This window comes from Trifolium pratense, linkage group LG5, assembly GCF_020283565.1.
Source record: "Trifolium pratense cultivar HEN17-A07 linkage group LG5, ARS_RC_1.1, whole genome shotgun sequence".
In the NCBI taxonomy this organism is placed as follows: Eukaryota; Viridiplantae; Streptophyta; class Magnoliopsida; order Fabales; family Fabaceae; genus Trifolium; species Trifolium pratense.
The window spans coordinates 41,736,260-41,761,471 of record NC_060063.1 but is presented as its reverse complement, the minus strand read 5'-3'; the positions used below and the strand labels follow the sequence as shown (position 1 = coordinate 41,761,471).

At 29.7% G+C, this 25,212-nt stretch overlaps 4 protein-coding genes across 4 annotated transcripts; 2 read left to right on the top strand and 2 right to left on the bottom strand.

Moving 5' to 3' along the window:
• Positions 1-2,983: 2,983 nt before the first annotated feature.
• Positions 2,984-10,772, bottom strand: LOC123886689 (potassium transporter 5-like). The gene is made up of 9 exons (XM_045935984.1): positions 10,605-10,772; positions 9,679-9,904; positions 8,322-8,558; positions 7,905-7,946; positions 7,495-7,755; positions 6,827-6,879; positions 5,459-5,573; positions 5,096-5,350; positions 2,984-3,864 (listed from the first exon to the last, which is right to left on the bottom strand). Exons 1-9 carry the CDS (start codon positions 10,770-10,772, stop codon positions 2,984-2,986), a joined length of 2,238 nt encoding a protein of 745 aa, XP_045791940.1.
• Positions 10,773-13,964: 3,192 nt separating this feature from the next.
• On the top strand, positions 13,965-14,279 carry LOC123886688. Its single transcript, XM_045935983.1, has one exon. It carries the CDS (start codon positions 13,965-13,967, stop codon positions 14,277-14,279), a length of 315 nt encoding a protein of 104 aa, XP_045791939.1.
• A 718-nt stretch (positions 14,280-14,997) lies between these two features.
• LOC123886687 (potassium transporter 5-like) lies at positions 14,998-19,397 on the top strand. The gene is made up of 9 exons (XM_045935981.1): positions 14,998-15,180; positions 15,332-15,557; positions 15,810-16,046; positions 16,430-16,471; positions 16,581-16,841; positions 17,467-17,519; positions 17,732-17,846; positions 17,955-18,209; positions 18,517-19,397. Exons 1-9 carry the CDS (start codon positions 14,998-15,000, stop codon positions 19,395-19,397), a joined length of 2,253 nt encoding a protein of 750 aa, XP_045791937.1.
• Positions 19,398-22,281: 2,884 nt separating this feature from the next.
• Positions 22,282-23,629, bottom strand: LOC123885856. The gene is made up of 3 exons (XM_045935193.1): positions 23,425-23,629; positions 22,549-22,681; positions 22,282-22,448 (listed from the first exon to the last, which is right to left on the bottom strand). The coding sequence occupies exons 1-3, from the start codon at positions 23,583-23,585 to the stop codon at positions 22,392-22,394; spliced, it is 351 nt and encodes a 116-aa protein (XP_045791149.1). The 5' UTR covers positions 23,586-23,629; the 3' UTR covers positions 22,282-22,391.
• Positions 23,630-25,212: the final 1,583 nt, after the last annotated feature.

Genomic DNA, 25,212 nt, shown 5'->3' with positions numbered 1-25,212 from the left:
ATGATTGGAGCTTCCGGCTGATGATTTTCAACATTAAAAGCTTTTAAAATGCAAAAATAAGTCATTACGTGACAAAAAATACATTAATTAAAAATAAGAATAAAAAACTAACATTAAATTCAAAAAATTAATATCTCAACTAATCAACTTTAACCTTAATCATATATATTAATTTAATTTTGTACAATATAATAAAAAACTTTTAATAATTATTTTTTTCATTTAATATTAACCCGAGCGATAGCACGGGTAAGTTATACTAGTAATATATTATTTAAGACTTGTTTTTCAAGCAAATTTGTACACATGGCAGTCCTACAATCTTACTCTTTTCTCAGTGTTTTCATAATAAATGTACATATTCTTTAATTATTATTAAATCAATTTTATTTAATTATTTATATGTTACAATCATACTCCTAAAAGGCAACAATTTTTTTTTTACGATCCTATAAAGCAACAATCATAAAAGGTAACAATTGCATCTTTGGCAAGACAACTATTTGAATGAATATAAGGCAACAAATCAAGCAAATTAATAAAAAAAATAAAAAGTTAATATAATATGTCTCTGCAATTTTTGTAAATATTAAAATTAAAATACTATATATAAATGCAATATTGTCCGTTCTTTCTACCACAATTGCTTTTGCTTGATTATAATGTAAGTATATATTTTTTCATGATTGAATTTCAGTCATAGATTGTCCTTTTTCATTATCATCTATCTATTTATATATTATTTGATTTGATACTTTTTTTCAAAGAATTTTGTACACATGGCATGTCCAAAAGTTTTCTCTTCTCATATGGCTTTAACAATTAATTCACATAATTCACATGAAAAACCGAAAGTTCAAATGCTACATGGAAAATTCATGATTTATAGTTGTACCATTAATACTAATAACAATACCATTAATACAATTGATGATCTAAGTATCTTTTTGGCTGGCTTCTCCTCAGACATCTTTTCTCCTAGGGCAAATGATGAGTTTTAAATATTACGAAGTCCAGTGTTAAACTCTGATATTGTTTCATCCTTGTCCATCTTTAAATTTTTAAATTTTGTCGTGAGGAGTTGTAAGCTTTGACATACGAACCTTAGTTGTTCCTTCATGAGCATTTTGGAGAATTTTCCATGCTTGCTTGGCTTCTGTACATGTGTTGATTAATTTGAACATGTTTTTATCAACACCATTGAATATAGCGTTGAGCGCTTTTGAATTACCAGTAGCCTCTGTATCTTCTGATACACTCCAATCTGCTTCGGGCTTTAAGCTTGTAGTACCATCTTCTGCTGTAAATATTGGATGAGTCAAACCTTTAATGATTGTCTTCCATGCTCTATAGTCCATGGATTTGAGAAAGGCAACCATCCTTGCTTTCCAATAATCATAGTTTGATCCATCCAAGACTGGTGGCCTATTGAGTGATCCTCCATCTTTGTCCATATTGAACAAAATTTATCTCCCTGAGCTCACCCAGCAAGTTAGGGTGCCTGCTTTGATGCCATTTGAAATTCAGTTCTCGGCAGGACATATGTCTTACACGGTGTCTGGGACAACTTTGTATATTGTCAGATGTCTTAGACAATTAGTTCGGCAATTGGATTGCAGGATCAACTTAATAATACTGAAGTAAATACTGAAAACAATAAACGACACAAATAATTGTTTACCCAGTTCGGTGAAAACCACACCTACTCTAGGGGATATCAATCCAGGAAAGGAAACTCAGTACTCCGAATTAATACTTAGTCTTACAACGCATACCAAAACCTATTGATATGTATGCCTTTTCTTAATCCTAGTGTTTTTCTACATAAGAGCTCACTCCCCCTAGATATGAGTTACTTCCCACTTTCCTTTCACCACTAATCACAAGTGATGGAACTTCTTCGTCGTTTACAAATAAAGTTGAATAAACATTCAACAACAACAACAACCTAGCAATTAAATACCTAACACCTTTAAGCCTTAATCACCGGTTGTATACCTTGCGCAGTGAGCACAAGGTCTTGGACTCACAATCTTCAGTTATTGCTCGTGCTTGAAAATGTATGCTTGAATCTCTATTTATAGTCATGCTCCTCCTCTTGATTATAAATTGTTTGAGATGCACGCTAATAGGGATTTTATTTTTAAAAACAAACTTTGCTTCAAACTTGTTTCATAAGATAAAAGAATCGAGTTAATCTTTCTGCATCTCCTCTTGATTATAGAGATCGTGAGATGCAAGCTCATATGATTTAGTTTTAAAACAAACTTTGTTTCAAAACTTAATTCATAGGATAAAAGATTTAATCTTATCCTTTATCAAAGTTAGTTATGATCCCCAATCATATCTAACACATAGGCTCGATAACAAACTTTATTATCTTACCATTTAACAGCTGGCCATCGTAAGTTCGTGCATGTAACATACTTTGGAGAGAATCACACGCCTTGGATAAGTTTAAGTTCTCCAGCCTGCTGTACTGGGGCAAGATGTCCTGCGCCATTGTTTGGGACATCTTGTTTAACATATTGCACGTACACATTCTTTGCCCTTTAATAAGATGTCTGACACATCTTGTTCAATATGTTGCATCTGCACATCTTGTTCTTGCACAAGTTGTTTTAGCTTTATAATAATGCAGCCAACTCATAAGAACTACAATTGGAATTCTTTTTTATAAAAAAATACACAAAAAATATGAATAAATATTTCTATAATTAATAATATACTCTTTATTAGTTTTGCAAAAATGAGAAAGAGAAAACAAAAGTTCACATATTGCAATAATCTTTTTTTTTTTTTTGGTAAGGAAGCTAAAAAAGAAAAGAAAGAAAAAGGAGGGACTATTCCCGAAGAAACAAAGTTAGAGACAAACAAACAAAATACAAACTACAACTCTAACTTTTTTTTTGACGGAACTACAACTCTAACTTATTACTTGATAGACTAATATTTTAATATATATCTTCATATTTCTTGTGCATTATATTTCATATGTCATTCCAACTTTGAGAAGCCTCTTGCGAGGGATAGCCATTAACTCATCTCTTTGTTGAAAGTTCCTTCTCAAAAAATTATATGTATCGACAATAATTTTATGCAAGATTGATGATTTTGGATATGCCACTATCTCAGTTTCCCCTAGCATATACACCACACCTTTCTCCAATGCCTTACCTATAGACTTCATTTCATTTTCAATTCCTTCAACCACACCTGATGACATTGTTGTTTCATGCTGGGAAATATAATTACTTTCTTGTATAATAAATTCTTTTAGATATTGCACCAATTGTGACTCAAACTCCATAGAATCTCCAATTACATCATTGTAACCATGTCTTACAATGCAACGGAACATTTTGCATTCTCTTGGCTCCACGTATCGAAAGAGAAACCTCTCCTCCAATGCAACATTGCTGATTGGAATTCCTTTGAGGGAAACAAATACAACAACTGAATGAATTGTTGGTATGTTGGCAATGAAGTGAGCGAATATTGGAGGAATTCCTTGTACAAGCTCAGAATATAAAACTCCGATTCCTTGGATGCGATTCGTGTTTAGGTCATTTACCAATTTAATTACACTCTCAGAGGAAACTTTGTTGTTGAGTTCAAACATGTACCTTTCTTTTTGTGCATAAAACCATATTCCCATTATCATAGTGAAGATGATTGCAGATACTAGAGGAAGAAAACCACCTTCTTTGAACTTTACCATTTGTGATGATAAATATATTAACTCAATGCAACCAAATGGGATAGAAAATAGAGCTACTTGCCATATGTTTTTCTTCCATACAATCAACATTACAATGGAAACCAAAAATGTTGTGATCGTCATATCACAAATTATTGCAAACCCTGCATGAAGCATAACAATTGATTTTATCATAATATTGTAAATTTTATATATACAGTACTACATAAGGGAAGTTGCAAAAACTTCAACAAAAGAAAAAAGGGAAGATGCAAAAAATATTTAGTTTAAAGTCAATAAAAGAGTCTATAATATTTTTGCAAGTGTAAAAGATTGAAGTAATCCCTAAATAGAAATACAACACATATATATTTTTTTTCCATCTAAAATACAACACATATTTATTTCTTGATTGATTCTAAAATATCTCTAAAAGTTAGATTAAGCGACATTTGAAACTTTTGAAAAGACTAGGGTGGCTAAATAAATTTTTACTGCATTGAACATGTTATAAAAAAAAAAAAAGGAAAATGATTAGTGGCACGAAGATATTTGTCGTAAAAAATGCACGACGCGTCCATGTTTTTCAATATAATTTTTCTCTCTTATTTTATGAGCCGGAATCATTGATTTAATTTGTATTGCATTTTTAATGTGAAATTAATATCACAAACATATTCCCTCGGTGCCAAAATACAAGCAAAAATGAGTCAAAGAAACTAGATGTATTTGATTAAAAATTTGGACCAAATATATTTATTTTTGTTGATCTACTTTTGCTTATATTTTGGTTCGGAGGAGTATATAACATTGAAAAAAAAAACTCAAACATATATCTTCATATAGTAGTAATCCAGATCAATCATACCAATTGTTAGAAAATTGACATTTGGCTTTGAACATATATATACGTGTAACTTTTTAAATTAAAGTGTATTATGGGTTATACTGTGTGCTTACTTCTTTGTTTAATTAGTTTGATTTATTCTTGAAACGAATAACTATAGATATGAAGTTGATTTATGAGAAAATTAATTGTTGTGTAAATTCGATGAGAAGAGCGTCGTGCCATATAGCACAGCTCAAAAAAAAATTACCATAAAATAGAAGTGTGAAATTTGGCCACGTGTCATACAGGGAGCTCAAAATAAATAAATGTAATATCAATGGATGGATATGAATTTTATGTGGGGAAGAGATGGTGCATAATACACTTTTTGATTGAAATCAAATGACACAGATTTAACACAATAAAATATCTTGATCTGATTCAATGGATGAGATTCAACTGCGGTCATTATTTGACTGCAGAGAATCCATATCCGATATAAATGTGTTAAATGTGTTTGTATATATACTGTGTGTGAGAGAGAGAGAGAGAGAGAGAGGAATTACCATATGCATTACTAAGCTTTTCTGCGGTTCTGAAGATAATAGTAACTGCAACACATGCAAACAAGAACATATAGTTGACTGCAGGAATATAAACTTGGCCTTCATGTGAAGCAGAAGTATGCACAACCTTAACCCTTGGAAAACAACCCATACTTAAAGCTTGAGATACAATGGAAAATGCTCCTGAAACTATTGCTTGACTTGCTATGATGGAGGCAATAACAGCAATAACAAATGTTGGCCAATACAAAGGACCTATATGAAACAAGGTAATTCACACATATTAAACTTTTGATAATTTAATAAAATAACTTTTAAAGGTGTATATGCATATCAATGAATATTTAAAAGTTAATATTGTACCAGGTATGCATTCATAGAAAATATTTGACACAGTGTGAGGGAACTTTCGGAGATATGCTGCTTGTCCACTATATGCTGCCAATATTGCTGGAAGTGTAATAAAAGAGAAACTAATCTGCAACATATATATTATAACATCAATAGTGCAACTGTGCAATTATAATAACAATATCTATTTATAGTATGCAAAATTTTATATTATAGAAAATCACCCTTTTTTTTTTTTTGTCATTATTGATCAATGCTTCACTTGTACAGTATCACTCTCTCCATTCCTTATTACTTGTCGCATTAGTGAAAGCTTTACAACAATTATGGTTAAATTATGTTTCATCCAAAGTGAGCTTTTTTGGATGGAAGTTATTATTTTCGAGACTTCCAACTCATATGGCTTTGGCAAGAAAATCTATCCTTGTTAATCAGCATGAGCAATGTTGCATTTTTTGTTTTGAAGAATAAGAGGAATTATCTCATGTGCTCTTTAATTGCTCTTTTTCTCAAAAGTTATGGAAGCGGATTTTTAAATGGATGAATGTGAATTTCATCTCTTTTGATGATGGATGGAAATATTTTTCCTCTTTTGGAGCTTTTTTGAAAAATAAGAAGTATGAAAAAGCTCGTCACATTATTTGGTTGGCCACCACTTGGTGTATATGGCATGCACGTAACAATGTGGTATATGACAAGATTATTCATATTTCATGATTTTGGTTTATAGGTAAAATAGCTAGTCAGTCTTCTTGCGTTTTTTCAGAACTGTAAGGGTTGCATACCTCTTGTATTCCTTATAATTCAATTTTTGCTTATAAAAAAAAAAAACTTGTCGCATTTCTAGAATCTTTTTGTTCCTATTTATTTGTCATTTTAAAATTTAATACATCTTATTTATTACTCCCTTCGTCCCAAAATTTTAGTCCTTTTAGAGTTTTGCACGGAGATTAAGAAATGATAAAGATTGATAAGTTAAGTCATTTTTACCCTTATTTTATTAAGAAATATAAAATATATTTAATTAATTTTTTAGCTTTAGTAAGGGTACAAATGATAAGGTATCACTAATTGTGCATTGATTTCTTAAAATGACTAAAAATTTGGAACAAAACTAAAAAGATAAAAGGACCAAAGATTTGGGACAGAGGGAGTATTGTTTTGTCGATAATGCCCTTAAGTATATATTGCATAGAGATATAAATATATAAAAGCGGCATTAAAAAATGGAGGGAGTACTTACACAATAATTGATCACAAAGTTTTAAAATGGAGGGAGTACTTACACAATAATTGATCACAAAGTTTGCTCATGATTTCAATCATTTTGTTTTTCATTTTAGCATAAAAATTAATTTGATTTTATTAATGCATGCTTACTTGAATGGCTCGAACACTGAAGTGACCCAAATCAGCGAACATGGCTTCACATCCTGAAATTATGCATAAATAAATATATTTGAATCATTAAAAAAAGGATACAACCCAAATAAAAATATTAAAAATTGTGGTTTGTATAACATGGACCTTACAAAAAGAGTTTAATGATGGATCTAACATTTTTAGTTAAAAAGTGAATTTATAATAATAAAAAAAATGGAAGATATATAATATAGGCAGATGCAGGTTAAGTGAATTGGGGGCTCAAGCCCCCATAAGAATACAATTTTTTAATCTTTAATACTACTATTTTTTTAATGTAAATAAAATACTATGATATTTTTCTAAGTCCCCATAAAATTGATTAAGTCACAAACTTACACATATATCTTTGTAATTATTTTATGTAGATATTCATCAATTTTTTTAGCAAAATAAATCAAACATCATGAAAGCAAGTTGTTTGAGGTTCAATTCTCAACTCTTGCATATAGAGAATATTCGGATCATCGGATGTAAGGTGAGAAATCATCTTGTATGTCAAACAAATTTAAAGATTAATTAGTATTAAACGACAGTGAAACTTCATATCTATAACATGATATAACAAAAAAATCAAACATCATTTAAAAAGTATTTTCATTAGTTGGACTAGAGATATGTTATACCTGAGATGCATAAAAATACTCCACCAAGTGACATCCATGCTTTTTTACCATCACGTTGAAAGTAATCAACAATATATTTTGGATTAATAGCACGTAATACCCCAACATCATATTTGAACAAGTCGTAAATACCAATTCCTCCAATTAATATAAACCATATGGTTATAATTGGAGCGAATGAAAATCCTACTTTATTAGTACCAAATCTTTGAGCCATAAAAAGAGCGACCAATATCACTACAGTGATACCGACAACATAGTCTGAAAGTGAAAAATAAGAAATATGTATATATTAGCAATATTATTATTATTATTTTATTTTATTTTTGAGAAAATATTAGCAATATTTTTGTTCATTAAAAAAAGTAAATTATAATAGTTATAAGACGATAAGTTAATTAATTAATTACCTTGACCTAATTTAGAACTGATACCGCTTACTGCAGAAATAACTGCATATATAGAATTGAACAAAATATTGTTATAAATTCCATCCAATGTGAAAAAAATGGTCAATATATAATGGCATATATATTATATTATATATATTATCTTTTTTTTTTTCATGTCACACTTTTTGTGTTGTTATTACTACATTATTATTGTAAGACTAATCACTATGTTCATTCAATTAATTGATTAGCAATTTGTATTGATATGCATTTTCTTAATGCTAACACACCCTTCATAACCTCAAAAAAGATAAATTATTGTACTAAATTATATTTTTTAACAAGTACATGAAACTATATACGTTTACTTGTGACCAAGGATTAAAATTTAATACAGTGTAAATTAAAACAAGATAATGATAGTTAATACTTAACCTGACATTGGAGGAGTGAAAATTCCATCTCCTATAACCATAGTAGCTCCCAAAATAGTCATAAATAAAAAAAGCACACGTGTAAAATAATTGGTTTCAATCTTTTGCTTCAACTTTTGATTACTAGAAAGTGTTTCTAGTTTGTAATTAGAAAGCTGCATGTCTTCTGGTTGTTGATTTGGAATCAAACTCACTTTGGCATGTCTACATAGTAGTGAATATAGTGCAAACGCCCCACCTAAATAAAAACACAAAACAATCTCATTAGCTGTTTTATTTATGTACTATTATTTTGCATTTGCTTCTCAAAGAAAATGTATTACTATTATTAAATGTGAATTCTTCTGTACACATATTATGTGAATATGTATCGGTATATTTGTTAAGGTGGATGATTCTGATTAGTTTACATATAATATTTATTAATTTTTCGATATTAAATATTATTTATGAACCAATCACAATTATTCACCCAAGCCGTGTACATGTACACAGTGGCGGAACTGGAAAAAAAATTGGGGTGGGCCGAGAAAAAATTTATAATGTATAAATTAAAGAAAAAATAAAATTTGCACCGATAATGTAAAATAATTTTACATTAATAGTACCCGTTTATTCTGCCAAATCATCTCATTAGTCCTCATTAAACTCTAAGCACAAATTTATATTTCATACAAAAAATTAAGTCATAATAAGCACAAATTTGGTCATTAAAAAATTTAATTGTGTAACTCTAAATAATATATTTTTTGAAAAAAAGATAGAAATTGTGCTTCTTTTATATTGATGATATATCTATATATTTTTTGGAAAAAAAATATAAATTATTCTTCTTTTGTATTGATATATGCATATGGAAATTAAAATTGTTTTTTTAAAAGAAAAAGAAAAAGAAAATCGAACAAACTGAAGAAAAGACAAGAAAAAAGAACAAAATGTTAAAAAACATGCTCTGCAGGATTTGAACTCACAACCTGAGTATGTTATGGCATGCTACGAGCCACTAGGCTAGCACTTACATTTTGCATTTGGACGCGTAACTAAATATATATCTAGTATAATTGTTTATTTTATAATAAAATTAAGGGTATATTAGTAATTTCTTATTTTTTCGGGGTGGCCGCGGCCCACCCCAGCCCCACCCGAGTTCCGCCAGTGCATGTACATATCCACATAATATGTGTATCAGAGTGTTCACCTTATTATTAATAATATAAAAAACATGTAATCATTTATAGATAAATAACAAAATTGAGATATATAAAATAGGGAGTTCAACTATTTAATATATATCAATTTTTATTTAAACAATATATAAAATAAATAAAAGGAACATAAAGCAATTTAATTTATCTTACCATTGCCATTGTCGTTAGCCAAAAGTACAATGAAACAATATTTGAGCAATGGGAAGACCAAAATTGTATAATATATGATAGATAAGACCCCAAGAATGTCATCACTATGATCAATAGTACCATTTGTGAATGTGCTTGCAAACACATAAAGTGGAGATGTTCCAATGTCACCATATACAACTCCCAAGCTTTGAAATGCTAATGAAATAGTTGCCGCCCAACTCAACTATTAATTAATAATCACATTCAAAAGAAACAATTTGTCAATAAAATATACAAATTCAAGAAACAAGTAATAATTGCAAATTTATTCCCATATATAAACGAAAAGGCGTCTATTGTACAACGTAAATTATTTCTTTACAAAAAGAAAATGGTATTATGAATTAATTAATTAAAGAGCTTAACCATATAATCTTAGGGCCTCTTTGGATTCGAAGACAGCACACGCGTGATGTTTCTATGTGACAGGTTTAGCAAATCCTATCAGATTGGTAACTCAACTATAATTTACATAAGTTTGATATAATTAAATTGCTTGAAGATATGTCACGACCATAAAGACTGTAAAATTATTATGATAACAGTCTTTGACTCGAAGTTATTCGAAGAAGAGGAAAAAAAATAGATGTCAATGTCACATGGATTAGACAATTAACGGATTCGACAAAACATTTATCTATTTACTCATAATTTTTGCCAAAAGTAAGTGTATATTATTTTTTTCATCAAGTAGTTTAGTGGTTAAATATTTTACGTGAACAAATGGAGTGTCTCGAATTAGAATCGTAACCTCTACATATATAAAGCAAATATCTCTATAAAGTGAACTAACAAGTGATGTAAGTGTTGAGATAAATTATAAAAATTTTGTATGTGACAAGAAACTAATCAATGAGGGGGAAAAAAGCAAATGGAAGAAAGACCTTAGAGGAGTGACCAGTGATGTTGGAAACTCCGGCTTCGACATCGAATGAGTTTAAACGGCGATGGCGAAGCTTAGGAGGTGATGTATTACTCTCTTTGTCGCTTGTCTCTATTGTTTCATTACTCTTGTCCTCCATGCCTGTAGAATTTGCTTTATCAGTAGACATTGAAGATCGAGATACACTCTTAAGGATTTGTTACAAATGTATAGAATTTGCTTCATAAGTAGACATTGAAGATCAAGATCCACTCTTAATGCCTATAGAAGTGAAAATGTTTTTGACCAAAAAAAAGAAATGAAATGAAAATGTTTTGGTCGATATTCTTCATTAGTGGCTTATTGAGTTTATGAGAAATTCATAGGTAAGTCAAACATTAATTAATGATTAGACACAACCAATCATATAATTATAAATTATTAAAATATTAAAAAATTACAAGTAATTAATATGTACTAATTAACAAAACCAAATCTCTTTAACCAAGAAAAAAATTAACAAAATAAAATCTTTATAAATAAGGAAATGAAAAAATAATTACATGTGCACTTTATATTTTTATAGAGATTTATTTATAAGCTCATATGCTCATCATATTTTTATTTTTTTTTCATACAAAGGACAAAGAAGGGTCGCGAGATGAAGAAATAGTTTTTACTTTTTATTTATTCTGAAATTAATATTTTTTTAATTGATATGTGTAAGAAATAAATGTGAGTCATTGATATCTTACATTTTCACGTGTCTTGCTTTTGTGATTGGAAATTGAGATTCTCATTTTCTCTCAAAATTCTGACTCGGCTACATGTTAACATAACCCTAATATATATATTATTTGCCTTACTTTAGTTTGGTTGATTTGAAAAGCGCACAACACTCACATTTTTGGAAATGAAGAGATTAAGCTTGATGGGATGGTAGACCAAATAAATATTAAGTCGAGTTAGGACTTGTGGACTACTTAGTGTTGTTTTTAAGTTAGGGTTATAGGCTTTTTTTTATTCTATAATTTTAATTTGTTGCTATTTTAAGTGTGGGCTGAGTCTTGCATTGGATAGAAAAGTGGATGTTGAGCACTTATAAGTGATATGATCCATGAGCCTAATGCCTTAAGATTTTGGGTTAAAATATGGTGTTCAATTCACTTATGTAGTTGTTCAAGGTCCAATGTGATGATTCATAGACCCCTCATGACCCAACAAATTTGTGGTGGCACAATCTTTTGAAGTGTCTTTTGGATATTTGGATTCAGGGTACTAGTTTCGTGGTTTCTGACTTTTCTTTTTGTTGTTTTTGAGTCACAAATAAATGGTAGTGGCTTTTCAACTTATGGGAATGGGACATCCTGCGAGATCAAAATGATACTTTCAGGAAAGGATTCTACTATAAAGTTAGTTCTTGCTCTATTTGACATGGTCATGAAAAGTCATACTACTTATACTCTTTTGATCATTCTCCTCAACGAAAGATACACCATATACTTCATCATAGAGATTGAACTAGTTCAAAATTACGTTTTTGGAGAAATTTTTTTTTTTGAAACAACAAATTTTATTAGAAAACCTCCAATAAGGCATGAAATATGCCAAGCGAGAGAACATGATACATAAGGAACAAAATAAAAAACAAGGAGTTAGAACCAAGCCTCCTGAAACACAACCAAAAGAAACCATAGCAAGCCACCTAAACGAGGTCCATAGCTAGAGGGCACTCCACAGTCTCCAGACCACCAAAGACAACATCAACACGACCAACAAAGATGCTACTAGACTCTAACTTCCGATCTCGAATCAAAAGTGATCGGCCCATCGGAGTCCAAGAAGCAGCTCCGCAACCAAAATTAATTGGTCAAACGGCAGCATGAAGACCTAGGTAAACAATTATCGGCTCGCAACCCGCCAATGTGCTCGTATGCTTGCTCAATTTGCTCCTTTTCATAATACCAATGTTGATTATGCTTCTGCTTATTTACATCATATTGTAATTCTTGATGCTGGTGGTATTTCCCCACAACAGCAGAGTTGATAAATTAGTCTCTTCTATCAAAAAAGAAAGAAAAAAAAATTACCTTTTGTAAGTACTTTTGATCTCTAAGTACTTCCTTGCTTTAGATTTTGTGACCCTATTTGATTTATTTTTTGACATTTTTTTAATATTTTTTTAACACAATATTAACTAACTTTTATAGGTTTAACATGATATATAATCACAATATACACCATTTTGAACATAAAAATGTCATGATATAGACATTAACATGTCAAAAATTTGCTCATTAAGGACTAAAAACAAAAGAAATTATTTTGTATGGATGAAAACAAGTAATTTTATTTTACATGGACGAAAACCAAAACTTACAATAAAAGTAGGACTGAGAACATATTTACCCTGGAATTCACACATAAAATAGAGGGATTAAGGTTCAAATCTCAATCATAGTGAGTTAAAATTTATGAACATATTATTTATTAGGCATTTTTATTATTTTTAAAAAAATAACACTAGATATATATTTAGTATTTACTACATTATAACAAAATCTTTGTTCTTGTAACATTTTATGGAGATATTCTTGTGACTTGTGAGGTCAACACATCACTTTTAGTCACACTCGGATGAAAGTAAAATATTACGTAGTAACTTATTTCTTCATAAATCGTAGTTCAACTAGCAAAAATGTCGAAATTGCTAGTGTCGGATGTTATTATCGGGATTCGAACTCCGATCACTCCACTTTGTGTGTGTGAGTTTTCAATGGCTTTGTTATTTCGTCTATCAACAAAAAATATATTAATTAATTACTTTTTTTATAAAAATTTAGTCTCTTGACCATACAATAATAATTCTATTTTATGATATGAAATCTATTTATAAGACTATATTGAATATTGTTTACAAGTAATTATAATGAATACCAACCTCATATTATTTTTCGTCGTGTATTTTATTATTAAATATAAACTTAATATTCTTCAAGAATATCACCAACCATTTTAATGGAGACTATGAGGTGAATTGGATTTCAACTTTTATGATGGCGTGTTGGCACTTGTGGACATGAAGAAACAAATCAATTTTTGAAGAAGGTTTTCAACGTCCGCACGACCCTACTTTTACTACTCTCAAGGTGGCAAAAGAGATTGAAGGGTGTTCTCATGTTCCCCGAAGCAATTGAAAAAGTGACACTATCTACATTGGTTGGAAAAGTTCACAAGAAGAGTGGATCAAGCTCAACTGTGATGGATCGCAAAATGATAGGATGGGCCAGCTGGGTGTGGATGTTTGTTAAGGGACTTGAATGGAAAGTGGATCAAGGGCTACTCTCGAAAAATTGGATCTTGTGATGCGCTTCATGCAGAGATGTGGGGCATGTACTTAGGAACGAACCTTGCTTGGAGGCATGGAATCACTCATCTCCATGTTGAAAGTGATTCTAAAGTGCTGATAGATATGGTGACTGATAGAGTTAAGCTCAATGAAAGCACCCCCACTTTGGTGCTTCGCATTAGACATCTTCTTCGCATTAGAAGCGCATATTGGCTTGCTAATTTTAGTTACTCTCTTGATTCTTTTGACATTCATGTTTTGGAGTTTCCTCCTAGAGAGCTTCAAAGTATGCTTTTTGACCACATATCTAGAGCTTGCATGCCCAGAAATGTTCTTGTAATATTGTAGTTTTTTTCTTTGGGGCTTTGCCCCTTTATTTCACCAAATAAAAATGTCAAAATTGTTAGGCTGGACGTCGTGACCCGTTCGAACCCGGGATCTCACAATTATGTGAGTTTATTTTCAGTGGACCAAATATGTATATATATATATATATATATATATATATATATATATATATATATATATATAAACTTAATATTTTTGGACCAACTGTATTTTTTAAAAATTATCTACTTACATGAGTAAAAAAAAATTACTGTATTTACTTACATGTTAAACAATACTGTACATAATTTTTCCAAAAAAAAAAAGAAACAATTACATCATTTATTCAAAAAAAACTTAAATGGTAAGCCGATTTGACTTTTTGAAGAATGTAATTCATTTTTTTGAAAAAATGAGTGTGCTAAAAATAACAAAACGCGTGATTATAATGAGTGTCCTAAAATAATAATAGGAGGAGTATATCCTATAATGAATGAAAAATTGACCGTTTAATTTAAGACATTAATTAAAAATGAATGAAAAATGTACCCGAAACAATGAATAGAAAATATTTATTAAAAAATCGCACATCCGATCCTTTCAATTAATAGTACAAAACATAAACTGAAAATAGAAGCTCTAGAAATGAAATATATAAACTCAATGTGCCACTAAAGAAGAATATCGACCAAAACATTTTCATTTGTAACAAAACATTAAGAGTGGATCTTGATCTTCGATGGCTACTGATGAAGCAAATTCTATAGGCATGGAGGTAGAAGAGATAACAAATTGTAATGAAACAATAGAGACAAGCGTCAAAGAGAGAAATACATCGTTTCCGAAGCTTCGCCGTTGCCGTTTAAACTCACTCAATGTGGAAGCCGGAAAAGTTTCCGGCATCACTGATCACTCCTCTAAGGTACGTCTTTCTTCCATTTGCTCTTTTTTTTCCCTCATTGATTACTAGGCTACATGACAACAAAAAAACAAAAAGAAATAATTTATGTTGTATAATATACACCTTTTCTTGAATTTATTTATTTTATTGACAAATTGTTTCTTTTGAATAGTTGAGTTGGATGGCAACTTTATCATTAGCATTTCAAAGCTTGGGAGTTGTATATGGTGATATTGGAACATCTCCACTTTATGTGTTTGCAAGCTCATTCACAAATGGGACTATTGATCATAGTGATGACATTCTTGGGGTCTTATCTATCATATATTATACCATTTTGGTCTTCCCATTGCTCAAATATTGTTTTATTGTACTTTTGGCTAACGACAATGGCAATGGTAAGATAAATTAAATTGTTTTATATTCCTTTTATTTATTTTATATATTGTTTAAATAAAAAAAATTATATATATTAAATAGTTGAACTCCCTATTTTATATATCTCAATTTTGTTATTTATCTATAAATGATTACATTTTTTTTATAATAAATAATATTAATAATAATAATTCACTTTCTTTGAGAAGCAAATGTGAAATAGTAGTACATAAATAAAATAGCTAATGAGATTATTTTGTGTTTTTATTTAGGTGGGGCATTTGCACTATATTCACTACTATGTAGACATGCCAAAGTGAGTTTGATTCCAAATCAACAACCAGAAGACATGCAGCTTTCTAATTACAAACTAGAAACACTTTCTAGTAATCAAAAGTTGAAGCAAAAGCTTGAAAACAATTATTTTGCACGTGTGCTTTTTTTATTTATGACTATTTTGGGAACTACTATGGTTATAGGAGATGGATTTTTCACTCCACCAATGTCAGGTTAAGTATTAACTATCATTTTCTTGTTTTAATTTACACTTGTCTATTGAATTTTAATCCGTAGTCACAAGTAAAAGTATAAAGTTTCATATGTACTTGTTAAAAAATATAATTTAGTATAATAATTTATCTTTTTTGAGGTTATGAAGGTGTGTTAGCATTAAATGCAAATCAATACAAATTGCTGATTAAGTAATTAAATTGACCACTCTAATTAATTAATTAATTGAATGAACACAGTGATTAGTCTTACAATAATAATGACACAAAAAGTGTGACATGAAAAAAAAATGATAATATATAATATATATGCAATTATATTGACCATTTTTTTATATTGGATGGACTTGACAACAATATTTTGTTCAATTCTATATGTGCAGTTATTTCTGCGGTAAGCGGTATCAGTTCTAAATTAGGTCAAGGTAATTTATTTATTTAATTATTTATTGTCTAATAACTATTATAATTTTTTTTTTAACGAAGAAAAATATTGATCTCTCTATAGTGATATACATATTTCTTATTTTTCAGATTATGTTGTCGGTATCACTATAGTGATATTGGTCTCTCTTTTTATGGTGCAAAGATTTGGTACTGATAAAGTAGGATTTTCATTCGCTCCAATTATAACCATATGGTTTATATTAATTGGAGGAACTGGTCTTTACAACTTGTTCAAATATGATGTTGGGGTATTACGTGCTATTAATCCAAAATATATTGTTAATTACTTTCAACGTGATGGTAAAAAAGCATGGATGTCACTTGGTGGAATATTTTTATGCATCTCAGGTATAGCTCACATCTCAAATATGAAGTTTCAGTGTCGTTTAATACTAATTAATCTTCGAACTTGTTTGGTATACAAGATGATTTCTCATCTTCCATCCGAATATTCTCTATATGCAAGAGTTGAGAATTGAACCCCAAATGAATATCTATTTTTTTTAGTCAATCCAACAAAAACTATTACTACGATAAATAGAAGACAAAAGTAAAATTGACAACGTAAAAAATTTAACCTTTAAATATTGATTGAGAGATAATATATGTAGACAAAAAATAGTCGATGTTGAAGTATAAATTTAAATTTTGAATTTAGAAGCGGAGTAATAACAAAAAGAAGAATGTGAAAAATGATCTAAGATCTTTTGTTTGGGAAGACTATATAAGAATTAAAGAGAGACATTATGTGAAAGATTTAATTGGATAATGGAAATATCTACACAAAATATATATATATATATATATATATATATATATATATATATATATATATATATATATATATATATATATATATATATTTAATATTTTTAGTAAGGTTCATATTAGACAAACCACAATTTTTAATATTTTTATTTGGGTTATATCATTTTTTGATTATTCAAATATATTTATTTATAAATAATTTCAGGATGTGAAGCCATGTTTGCTGACTTGGGTCACTTCAGTGTTCGAGCCATTCAAGTAAGCATGCATTAATAAAACCAGATTAATTTTTATGCTAAAATGAAAAACAAAATTATTTAAATCATGAGTAAACTTTGTGATCAATTATTGTGTAAGTACTCCCTCCGTTAATCAATAATGACAAAAAATAAAATTTTGCATACTAAAATTAGATATTGTTATAATAATTACATAGTTGCACTATTGATGTTATAATATATATGTTGCAGATTAGTTTCTCTTTTATTACACTTCCGGCAATATTGGCAGCATATAGTGGACAAGCAGCATATCTTCGAAAGTTCCCTAACACTGTATCAAATATTTTTTATGCATGTATACCAGGTACAATATTAATTTTTAAAGATTCATTGATATGTATATACACATTTAAAATTTATTTTATTAAATTATTAAAAATTTAATATGTGTGAATTACTTTGTTTCATATAGGTCCTTTGTATTGGCCAACATTTGTTATTGCTGTTATTGCCTCCATCATAGCAAGTCAAGCAATAGTTTCAGGAGCATTTTCCATTGCATCTCAAGCTTTAAGTATGGGTTGTTTTCCAAGGGTTAAGGTTGTTCATACTTCCGCTACACATGAAGGCCAAGTTTATATTCCTGCAATCAACTATATGTTCATGTTTGCATGTATTGCAGTTACTATACTCTTCAGAACCTCGGAAAAGCTTAGTAATGCATATGGTAATTCTTCTCTCTCTCTCTCTCTCACGCGCACACACACAATATATATACAAAAAAAATTATATCGGATATGGATTCTCTGCAGTCTAATAATGACCGCAGTTGAATCTCATCCATTGAATCAGATCAAGATATTTTATTGTGTTAAATCTGTGTCATTTGATTTCAATCAAAAGGTGTATAATACACTGCACCATGTCTTCCCTACATAAAATCCATATCCATTGATATCACATTTATTTATTTTGAGCTCCCACACTTGGCTAAAATTCACACTTCTATTTTATGGTAATTTGTTTTGATGTAGGGGTTGCAATAGTTTGTGATATGACGATCACAACATTTTTGGTTTCCATTGTAATGTTGATTGTATGGAAGAAAAGCATATGGCAAGTAGCTCTATTTTCTATACCATTTGGTTGCATTGAGTTATTGTATTTATCATCACAAATGGTAAAGTTCAAAGAAGGTGGTTTTCTTCCTCTAGTATCTGCAATCATCTTCACTATTGTAATGGGAATATGGTTTTATGCACAAAAAGAAAAATACATGTTTGAACTCAACAACAAAGTTTCCTCTGAGAGTTTAATAAAATTGGTGAATGACCTAAGCACGAATCGCATCCATGGATTCGGAGTTTTATATTCTGAGCTTGTACAAGGAATTCCTCCAATATTCGCTCACTTCATTGCTAACATACCAACAATTCATTCAGTTGTTGTGTTTGTTTCCATGAAAGCAATTCCAATTAGCAATGTTGTATTGGAAGAGAGGTTTCTCTTTCGATGCGTGGAGCCAAAAGAATGCAAAATATTCCGTTGCATTGTAAGACATGGTTACAATGATGTAATTGGAAATTATATGGAGTTTGAGTCACAATTGGTGCAATATCTAAAGGAATTTATTATACAAGAAAGTAATTATATGCCCGAGCTTGATTCAATTCAATCACCAGGTGTGGTTGAAGGAATTGAAAATGAGATAAAGTTTATAGATGAGGCATTGGGGAAAGGTGTGGTGTATATGTTAGGGGAAATAGACGTAGTGGCAAATCCAAAATCATCAATTTTGAATAAGATTATTGTCAATACATATACCTTTTTGAGAAGGAACTTTCAACAAAGGGATGAGTTGATGGCTATCCCTCGTAGAAAGCTTCTCAAGGTTGGAATGACATATGAAATATGATGCACAAGAAATGAAGATTTATATTAAATTAGTACTACATACTTTATCTTTAAACTTATTGCAATATATGTAAAATTTGTATATGTAAAATCATGCATTTTAGAGCGACTCATATTTATCGTGAAAGGAACTGTTGTGCAGATCGAATGGTTGTTTTAGTCATTAATGTTAATGGTTTTTACTGGTGGGACAATGTTCCGCCGAGTGTTCAAGAAGATTATATTAGTAATTTAATGGGTCTTCCACTGCACTCTTTTTCCTATCCTTGATTTTATCTCTTGGGGTTTTCCAGAAAAGGTTTTTAATGAGGTAGTGGTAGGTTCCTTGTATTATTGTTTCCTTGGGTTTTGGTCTAGTCCCCCCAAGTTTGTCTCTTTTTCTTTCTTTTTAATAAATTTATTAGGGTGCTGCAAATGATAGGTGATGATTATGGGGTGCCAACATAGTTGGGATGTCATAATTATCATGTGATGCCTATGCACGCTAATGTTTTATAAAAAAAAAAATCTTTAAACTTATTGCAATATATGTATATTTTTGTTTTCTGTTTCTCATTTTCCATATTTTAATTTTCTTGGTCCAAATAAATTGCTAGGCTTCTAAAAGTATTTAAGAACATACTTAATAAAACAACTTTTTTAAATAAAAAAATTCCAAAACTAAAATTAATAACGTAAAATCATAATTAAAATCAATATTTGTAGTGTTCGAAAAATTAGCGGTTGAACTTAACTTATAGCGGAAAAGCTAACTGATTGAGTATAAAATGACATAAAAAAGAAAAATTATATGGTGCAGTCCTAACTGACCAACGGGGATGCAGTATTGACTCACTTTGAATTATATGGTACAAACCACTTATATGGTACCTACCATGTATCTTTATATCAAATAATATTTCAACTAAGTCCCTACCATATTAAAAGTTACAAAATTACCCCAATGTTTGAATTGTTTTTAATTTTAATTGTGATTGTAAATCAATTAAAACAAAATTACAACTAAAATTGAAACAAAAAACAACAAAGTCACAAAATTCACTAAAATTGAAACTTCTCTGTTCATCACCTGCGTTCATCACCAAGTCACAAAATCGCTAAAATTGAAACTTCTCTGTTCATCACCCGCGTTCATCAAAATCACTAAAATTGAAACTTCTTTGTTCATCACATGCGTTCATCATCGTTTTCGCGAGCGGAACTCCATTCGACGGAGAGATTGAAACTGAAATGTTTGTTATATTTACGTGTAATTATTTATTAAAAATCAATTTGATTTCAATTTGGGAATTAGGGTTTATGCTTTAATTTGTTTTCTGTATATAATTTGTTGTCTGTATATAAATTTGATTTTCAATTGTGTTAGTTACCTTTCGTTTTCAATTTGTTGTATGTATATAAATTTGTTTTCGATCGTTTTCGTTTGCCAATGGAAGAAGTACACGAGAGTCTATATGTTAATTCCAACATCCAATTTATAACTTCAGTGATGAATAAAGAGAAAATGTCAAGTATGTGTTTAGTCTCACAACTCAAGTTTGATAACTGAGTCGATTAACAAAAAGCCAAAAATTACAAGTTCATAAAAACTAAAATCATCCTGCTAGCATCATTCTGGAACGAAGCTTGAGGGCAGAAGTGAACTTTGTTGGAACGAAGCTTGAGGGTAGGAGTGAAGGTTGAACGAATTCGAAAAAACGTTGGAATGAAGAAGATGAATTCGTCGTTGTTCATTACGTTGGTGGATTGCTTGATAGCGCAACTGAGTGAGTGAAATAGATGGAATTTCTGATGGGGACAAATGTATATAAGGTTAAATTTGTCGTGGGTTTTTAGAACAAGAAGATGGAGAGGAAGAAAAAGTAAAATTTGGGATTTAGGGTTTTCAATTTCATTTTGAATTTGGTTAAATAAAAACATTATAAATTATATTATGATTGTTTTAAATTGAAATAAAATTTGTTTTTTGTTTGCAAATTGTAAATGAATATTTACTTGATGGGGGACTCATGTGCAATAAATAAAAGTTTGTTAAAAAAAAAGGACTCATCATAGACTTGCGCTGATGTGAGAATTAAATTGAATTCTATTGATAAAAAATAAATAAAAAAATGCACCAAAATAGTCCAAAAAGGGACTGCACCATAGAATCTCCCATAAAAAAAGGATGTTTAGTTAATAGAGAATCAAATTAAAAAAAGTAAGGTTGCAGGGGTGAAATTGAAAGACAAAATGATAAGTTATAAGCTCATAAACTACTTGAAATAACATTTAAAAAGTAAGTTATAAGCTCTTTTTAAAAAACATTTATAAAACATATCTTTTTTTTGTCATACATTTTATAAGCTAAAAACTATAAGCTTAAAATCTGACTTTACCAAAAGAGAGCCAAAGTGAACCAAAATTTAATTAATAAGTCATATAAAATTGCATATTACTTGTTCACAAGTTATAGTTCAACTGATAAAAAATGTCAAAATTATTAGGTCGAACATTGTGACCGGAGTTCGAACTTCGACTTTTCCACTTATGTGTGAAAATATATAATAACTTTGTCATTTCTTTTATGTACCAAACTTTTTTTACATATTACCCTTCCTATTTATAAAATCATTATTAAAACTATGTTCTCAATTCAACTCTCTAAAGTTGCTACTTAAAGAAATGAAACAATGAGTGACTTAATACATCAAAACGTTACTGATATTTCTTTTCTCTTTTTTTTTTCATTCCCAGAGTGCAGGTATAGAAGGTTGAACTTCACTATTAGTGATGATAAATAAATCAACTCAATATAACCAAATGATATAGTAAAGAGAGTTACTTTTCATGTTGCTAACGTAAGTTTTTAAGAAAAATTGAAGCCTTGCTTTACTTTCCTCAACATCACAATTATTCTTCAAACAATAGTGAATTAAAACACCATATGGGAAACAAAAAAAGAAAAGGAAAAGAAGCAACAACAACAGCCTAGTTGATTACAATTTCTGGTATCTTAAGCAGGTTCAAAGAGGCCTAAGACATGTCCATCAATGCACCTCATAGCTGCAACCTAATCACAAAGATAAATCACATTATTAAGGCTATGAAAAATATTTCCAAAACTAGTAGCATAGCATAGCATTGCATGATTTCATCATGATATAGAGTACCTTTCCATGTACTTCATGTTTGATAGTTCCATCAAGTTCAGCTCCTAATGCTATAAGTTTAGTCACAGTACTGTTGATATCTGTCACTGTAAATGAAAGAAGCGAAGTGTATCCCTTCTGTGTGCTTTGGTCACTGTCAATTTCAATCACAATTCACAAACAATCTCACCATTCACTCCACATGGCACATACATTTTATTTAAGCTAGAAATTATAATTTATGATTCTATAATTAATTTTTAAATTCAAAATTATTATTCAACTCACTTTTATATGAAAATGTATTCAAATATAAATAATTTTAGTTTCAACTCAATTTTAGTCTAAATCAATTTTAGAAAATCAATAACTGAAAATCAAAATTTCTCACTACATAACCACACATAAACTAAATATTAATAACTTCCGAATACTAGCCACAACATTAATATTTGACTCGAGAAATTCTCCTAAATGAGAAATGATCTAAATATTTTTAGTGAAGAAAAATTAATACATGATTCGACATTTTTATAATAATTAGAGAAATTGAAATAACTTGTTAATATTGTTGGTATCCGACATGTCAAACACTAAAGACATTAAATTAGACACTAAACATTATATTAAACCCGTTTGGCATCTTTCATTCAAATGTAATTATCCAAAGTCAACAAAATTAGGTTTTGAAAATTATACAACGATATGTGTCTAAGACACCACACATTCAATTTAAAGTATCGGTGCTACAGACGTAAGTGATAACGCTGCCGTCAAGATTAGACTTAACAGAAACATTATGATTATGCTTACATTATAGAGACAAATTATCGAACATGTGGTGGGCAATGGCATTATGATGAAAAGAAAGAATGAGCAAAGAGTGAAGAAAATTACATGGGAGAATGCATGAGAGCAAGCTTAAGAGGACCAGATTGAAGTTCAGCCCAACGGAGAGTGCAAACGTTGACAGTGAAATCTAAGCCTTCTGAGTAGAAACTAGCGGCTTTTGGAACGTCTTTGTGTAGTTGTAATAACCACCTAAACGACGCTCCCATCAGCGACCGATCACCCTTAGACTAAATCGAGTGGCTTATTTTACTATTATTGTTATAATGACATCTAGAAAGTCTGCATTAACATAGGTCAATTAGTAGGAATATTGTATGACATATGTAAAATTGAGATTGAATCTCTTATGCTTCCACTTATTTCCTTTAAAAAGTAAAATTATTTCACTAAACTACTTGACGAAAAAAAATATCTCTATGTTCAAACGATAGAGGGGTATAATATTATGATAGTATTGTCCTCGTAAGCATAATTCTATTAGTAAAAACTTTTTTTTTTCTTTTCAAGTTTTTAAAAATAAAAATAAAAAACAGTTTTTAAAAATTAAATCAAACAGATCCTAAGTACATGATGAAGGGACATTTTACCATCAAATCATTAAGTTGGACGTCACGACCGAAGTTTGAACTTCGACTCTTCCACTTGTGTGTAAAAGCTTATAATAACTTTGTCATTTCATCTATCTATTAAAAAAATACATATTACTCTTCATGTTTATAAAATCATTATTAAAACTACTGGTTGGGTTAGAATGTTAGATTGCGGATGGAGTACTTAGTTATTTGGTGCATATTAATAATTATTATAAGATCATTATTAAATCCCTAGTTGTTTGGTGCATCTACTATCTAAGTTTTTTTTCTTTCTTATTTATGTTTGTCTACCTACTATACTCTCATAAGACCACTGGTTGGGTTAGATTGCGGATGTAGTAGTACTTGGTAATAACTTTTGTGTATTAATCCATAAAAAAAAAAGTGTATTTTCTAGTCCGGGTAAAAAAAAAATTTTAATTTATTGAATAACTGATATATTTAATTTTAAAATATCAAATATATCAGTTATTTAATAAATTTAAAAAATAAATATTTGTTTATAATTAAAAGTTGGAGGGGGTATGGATTAAGGTAAAAAAAAGTTAATTCATCAATTGCAAGACATTGGTGGGTGTTGTGGCTAATTTTTGGTTGTCAAATTTCAACAGCACCTCAACAAATCCATTTTAATTAATTACCATATGCCATTTCATTATACAAAGTGATTTTTTTAAAGACACTAAAGTTGAACCACCCTTCTGAACCAAGAAAATGGTTGCCAGCCCAATACACATGTAAGTTGTAACTACTAACTATATATCATACTTTAATTAATCAACTGTGTAAAATTACATGTTACTCTTCATGTGAAACACATTACTTTTGCAATATTCATTCATCAAAGATATGTATATATATATATAATACGATGTTTCTATTTCTCTATTCAATTCTCTAAGATCTTTATAGAATGAAAACAGTATGCAGTGGCTTGATCAAAAATGTTATTGATATAGAACCATGAAAACAATCGAGGAGATTGAACCATGCTGGAGAAGCAGGGCACATGCTTGATTTATCAAAAATCTGAGCATGTGCTCTTGTTCTCCATCATGGATTTTTTCTCTTATTATTTAAATAATATCGGAATTATGGTTATATATTTCAATGGTTAATTACAAGGTAAGCTCTTTCAATTACTTTTGTTTGCATTTAATTAGAACCAAATGTTGTTTTGTTTTCTTTATTTTGATTATTAAGTATTTTTGTTATTCTTTATTTCGATGTGATTTTTTTC

Excerpts from the sequence above, each read along its gene's own strand:
- LOC123886689 (XM_045935984.1), bottom strand. The coding sequence starts at position 10,772 with ATGTCTACTGATAAAGCAAATTCTACAGGCATGGAGGACAAGAGTAAT. Across the intron at positions 7,756-7,904 it reads CAGTTCTAAATTAGGTCAAG|ACTATGTTGTCGGTATCACT; the intron begins GTAATTAATTAA and ends TTTCACTTTCAG. Across the intron at positions 5,574-6,826 it reads TCAGTGTTCGAGCCATTCAA|ATTAGTTTCTCTTTTATTAC; the intron begins GTAAGCATGCAT and ends TATATGTTGCAG.
- LOC123886688 (XM_045935983.1), top strand. The coding sequence starts at position 13,965 with ATGTGGGGCATGTACTTAGGAACGAACCTTGCTTGGAGGCATGGAATC.
- LOC123886687 (XM_045935981.1), top strand. The coding sequence starts at position 14,998 with ATGGCTACTGATGAAGCAAATTCTATAGGCATGGAGGTAGAAGAGATA. Across the intron at positions 16,047-16,429 it reads TTTCACTCCACCAATGTCAG|TTATTTCTGCGGTAAGCGGT; the intron begins GTTAAGTATTAA and ends CTATATGTGCAG. Across the intron at positions 16,472-16,580 it reads CAGTTCTAAATTAGGTCAAG|ATTATGTTGTCGGTATCACT; the intron begins GTAATTTATTTA and ends CTTATTTTTCAG.
- LOC123885856 (XM_045935193.1), bottom strand. The coding sequence starts at position 23,585 with ATGGGAGCGTCGTTTAGGTGGTTATTACAACTACACAAAGACGTTCCA. Across the intron at positions 22,682-23,424 it reads GCTCTCATGCATTCTCCCAT|TGACCAAAGCACACAGAAGG; the intron begins GTAATTTTCTTC and ends TGAAATTGACAG. Across the intron at positions 22,449-22,548 it reads AACATGAAGTACATGGAAAG|GTTGCAGCTATGAGGTGCAT; the intron begins GTACTCTATATC and ends CTTTGTGATTAG.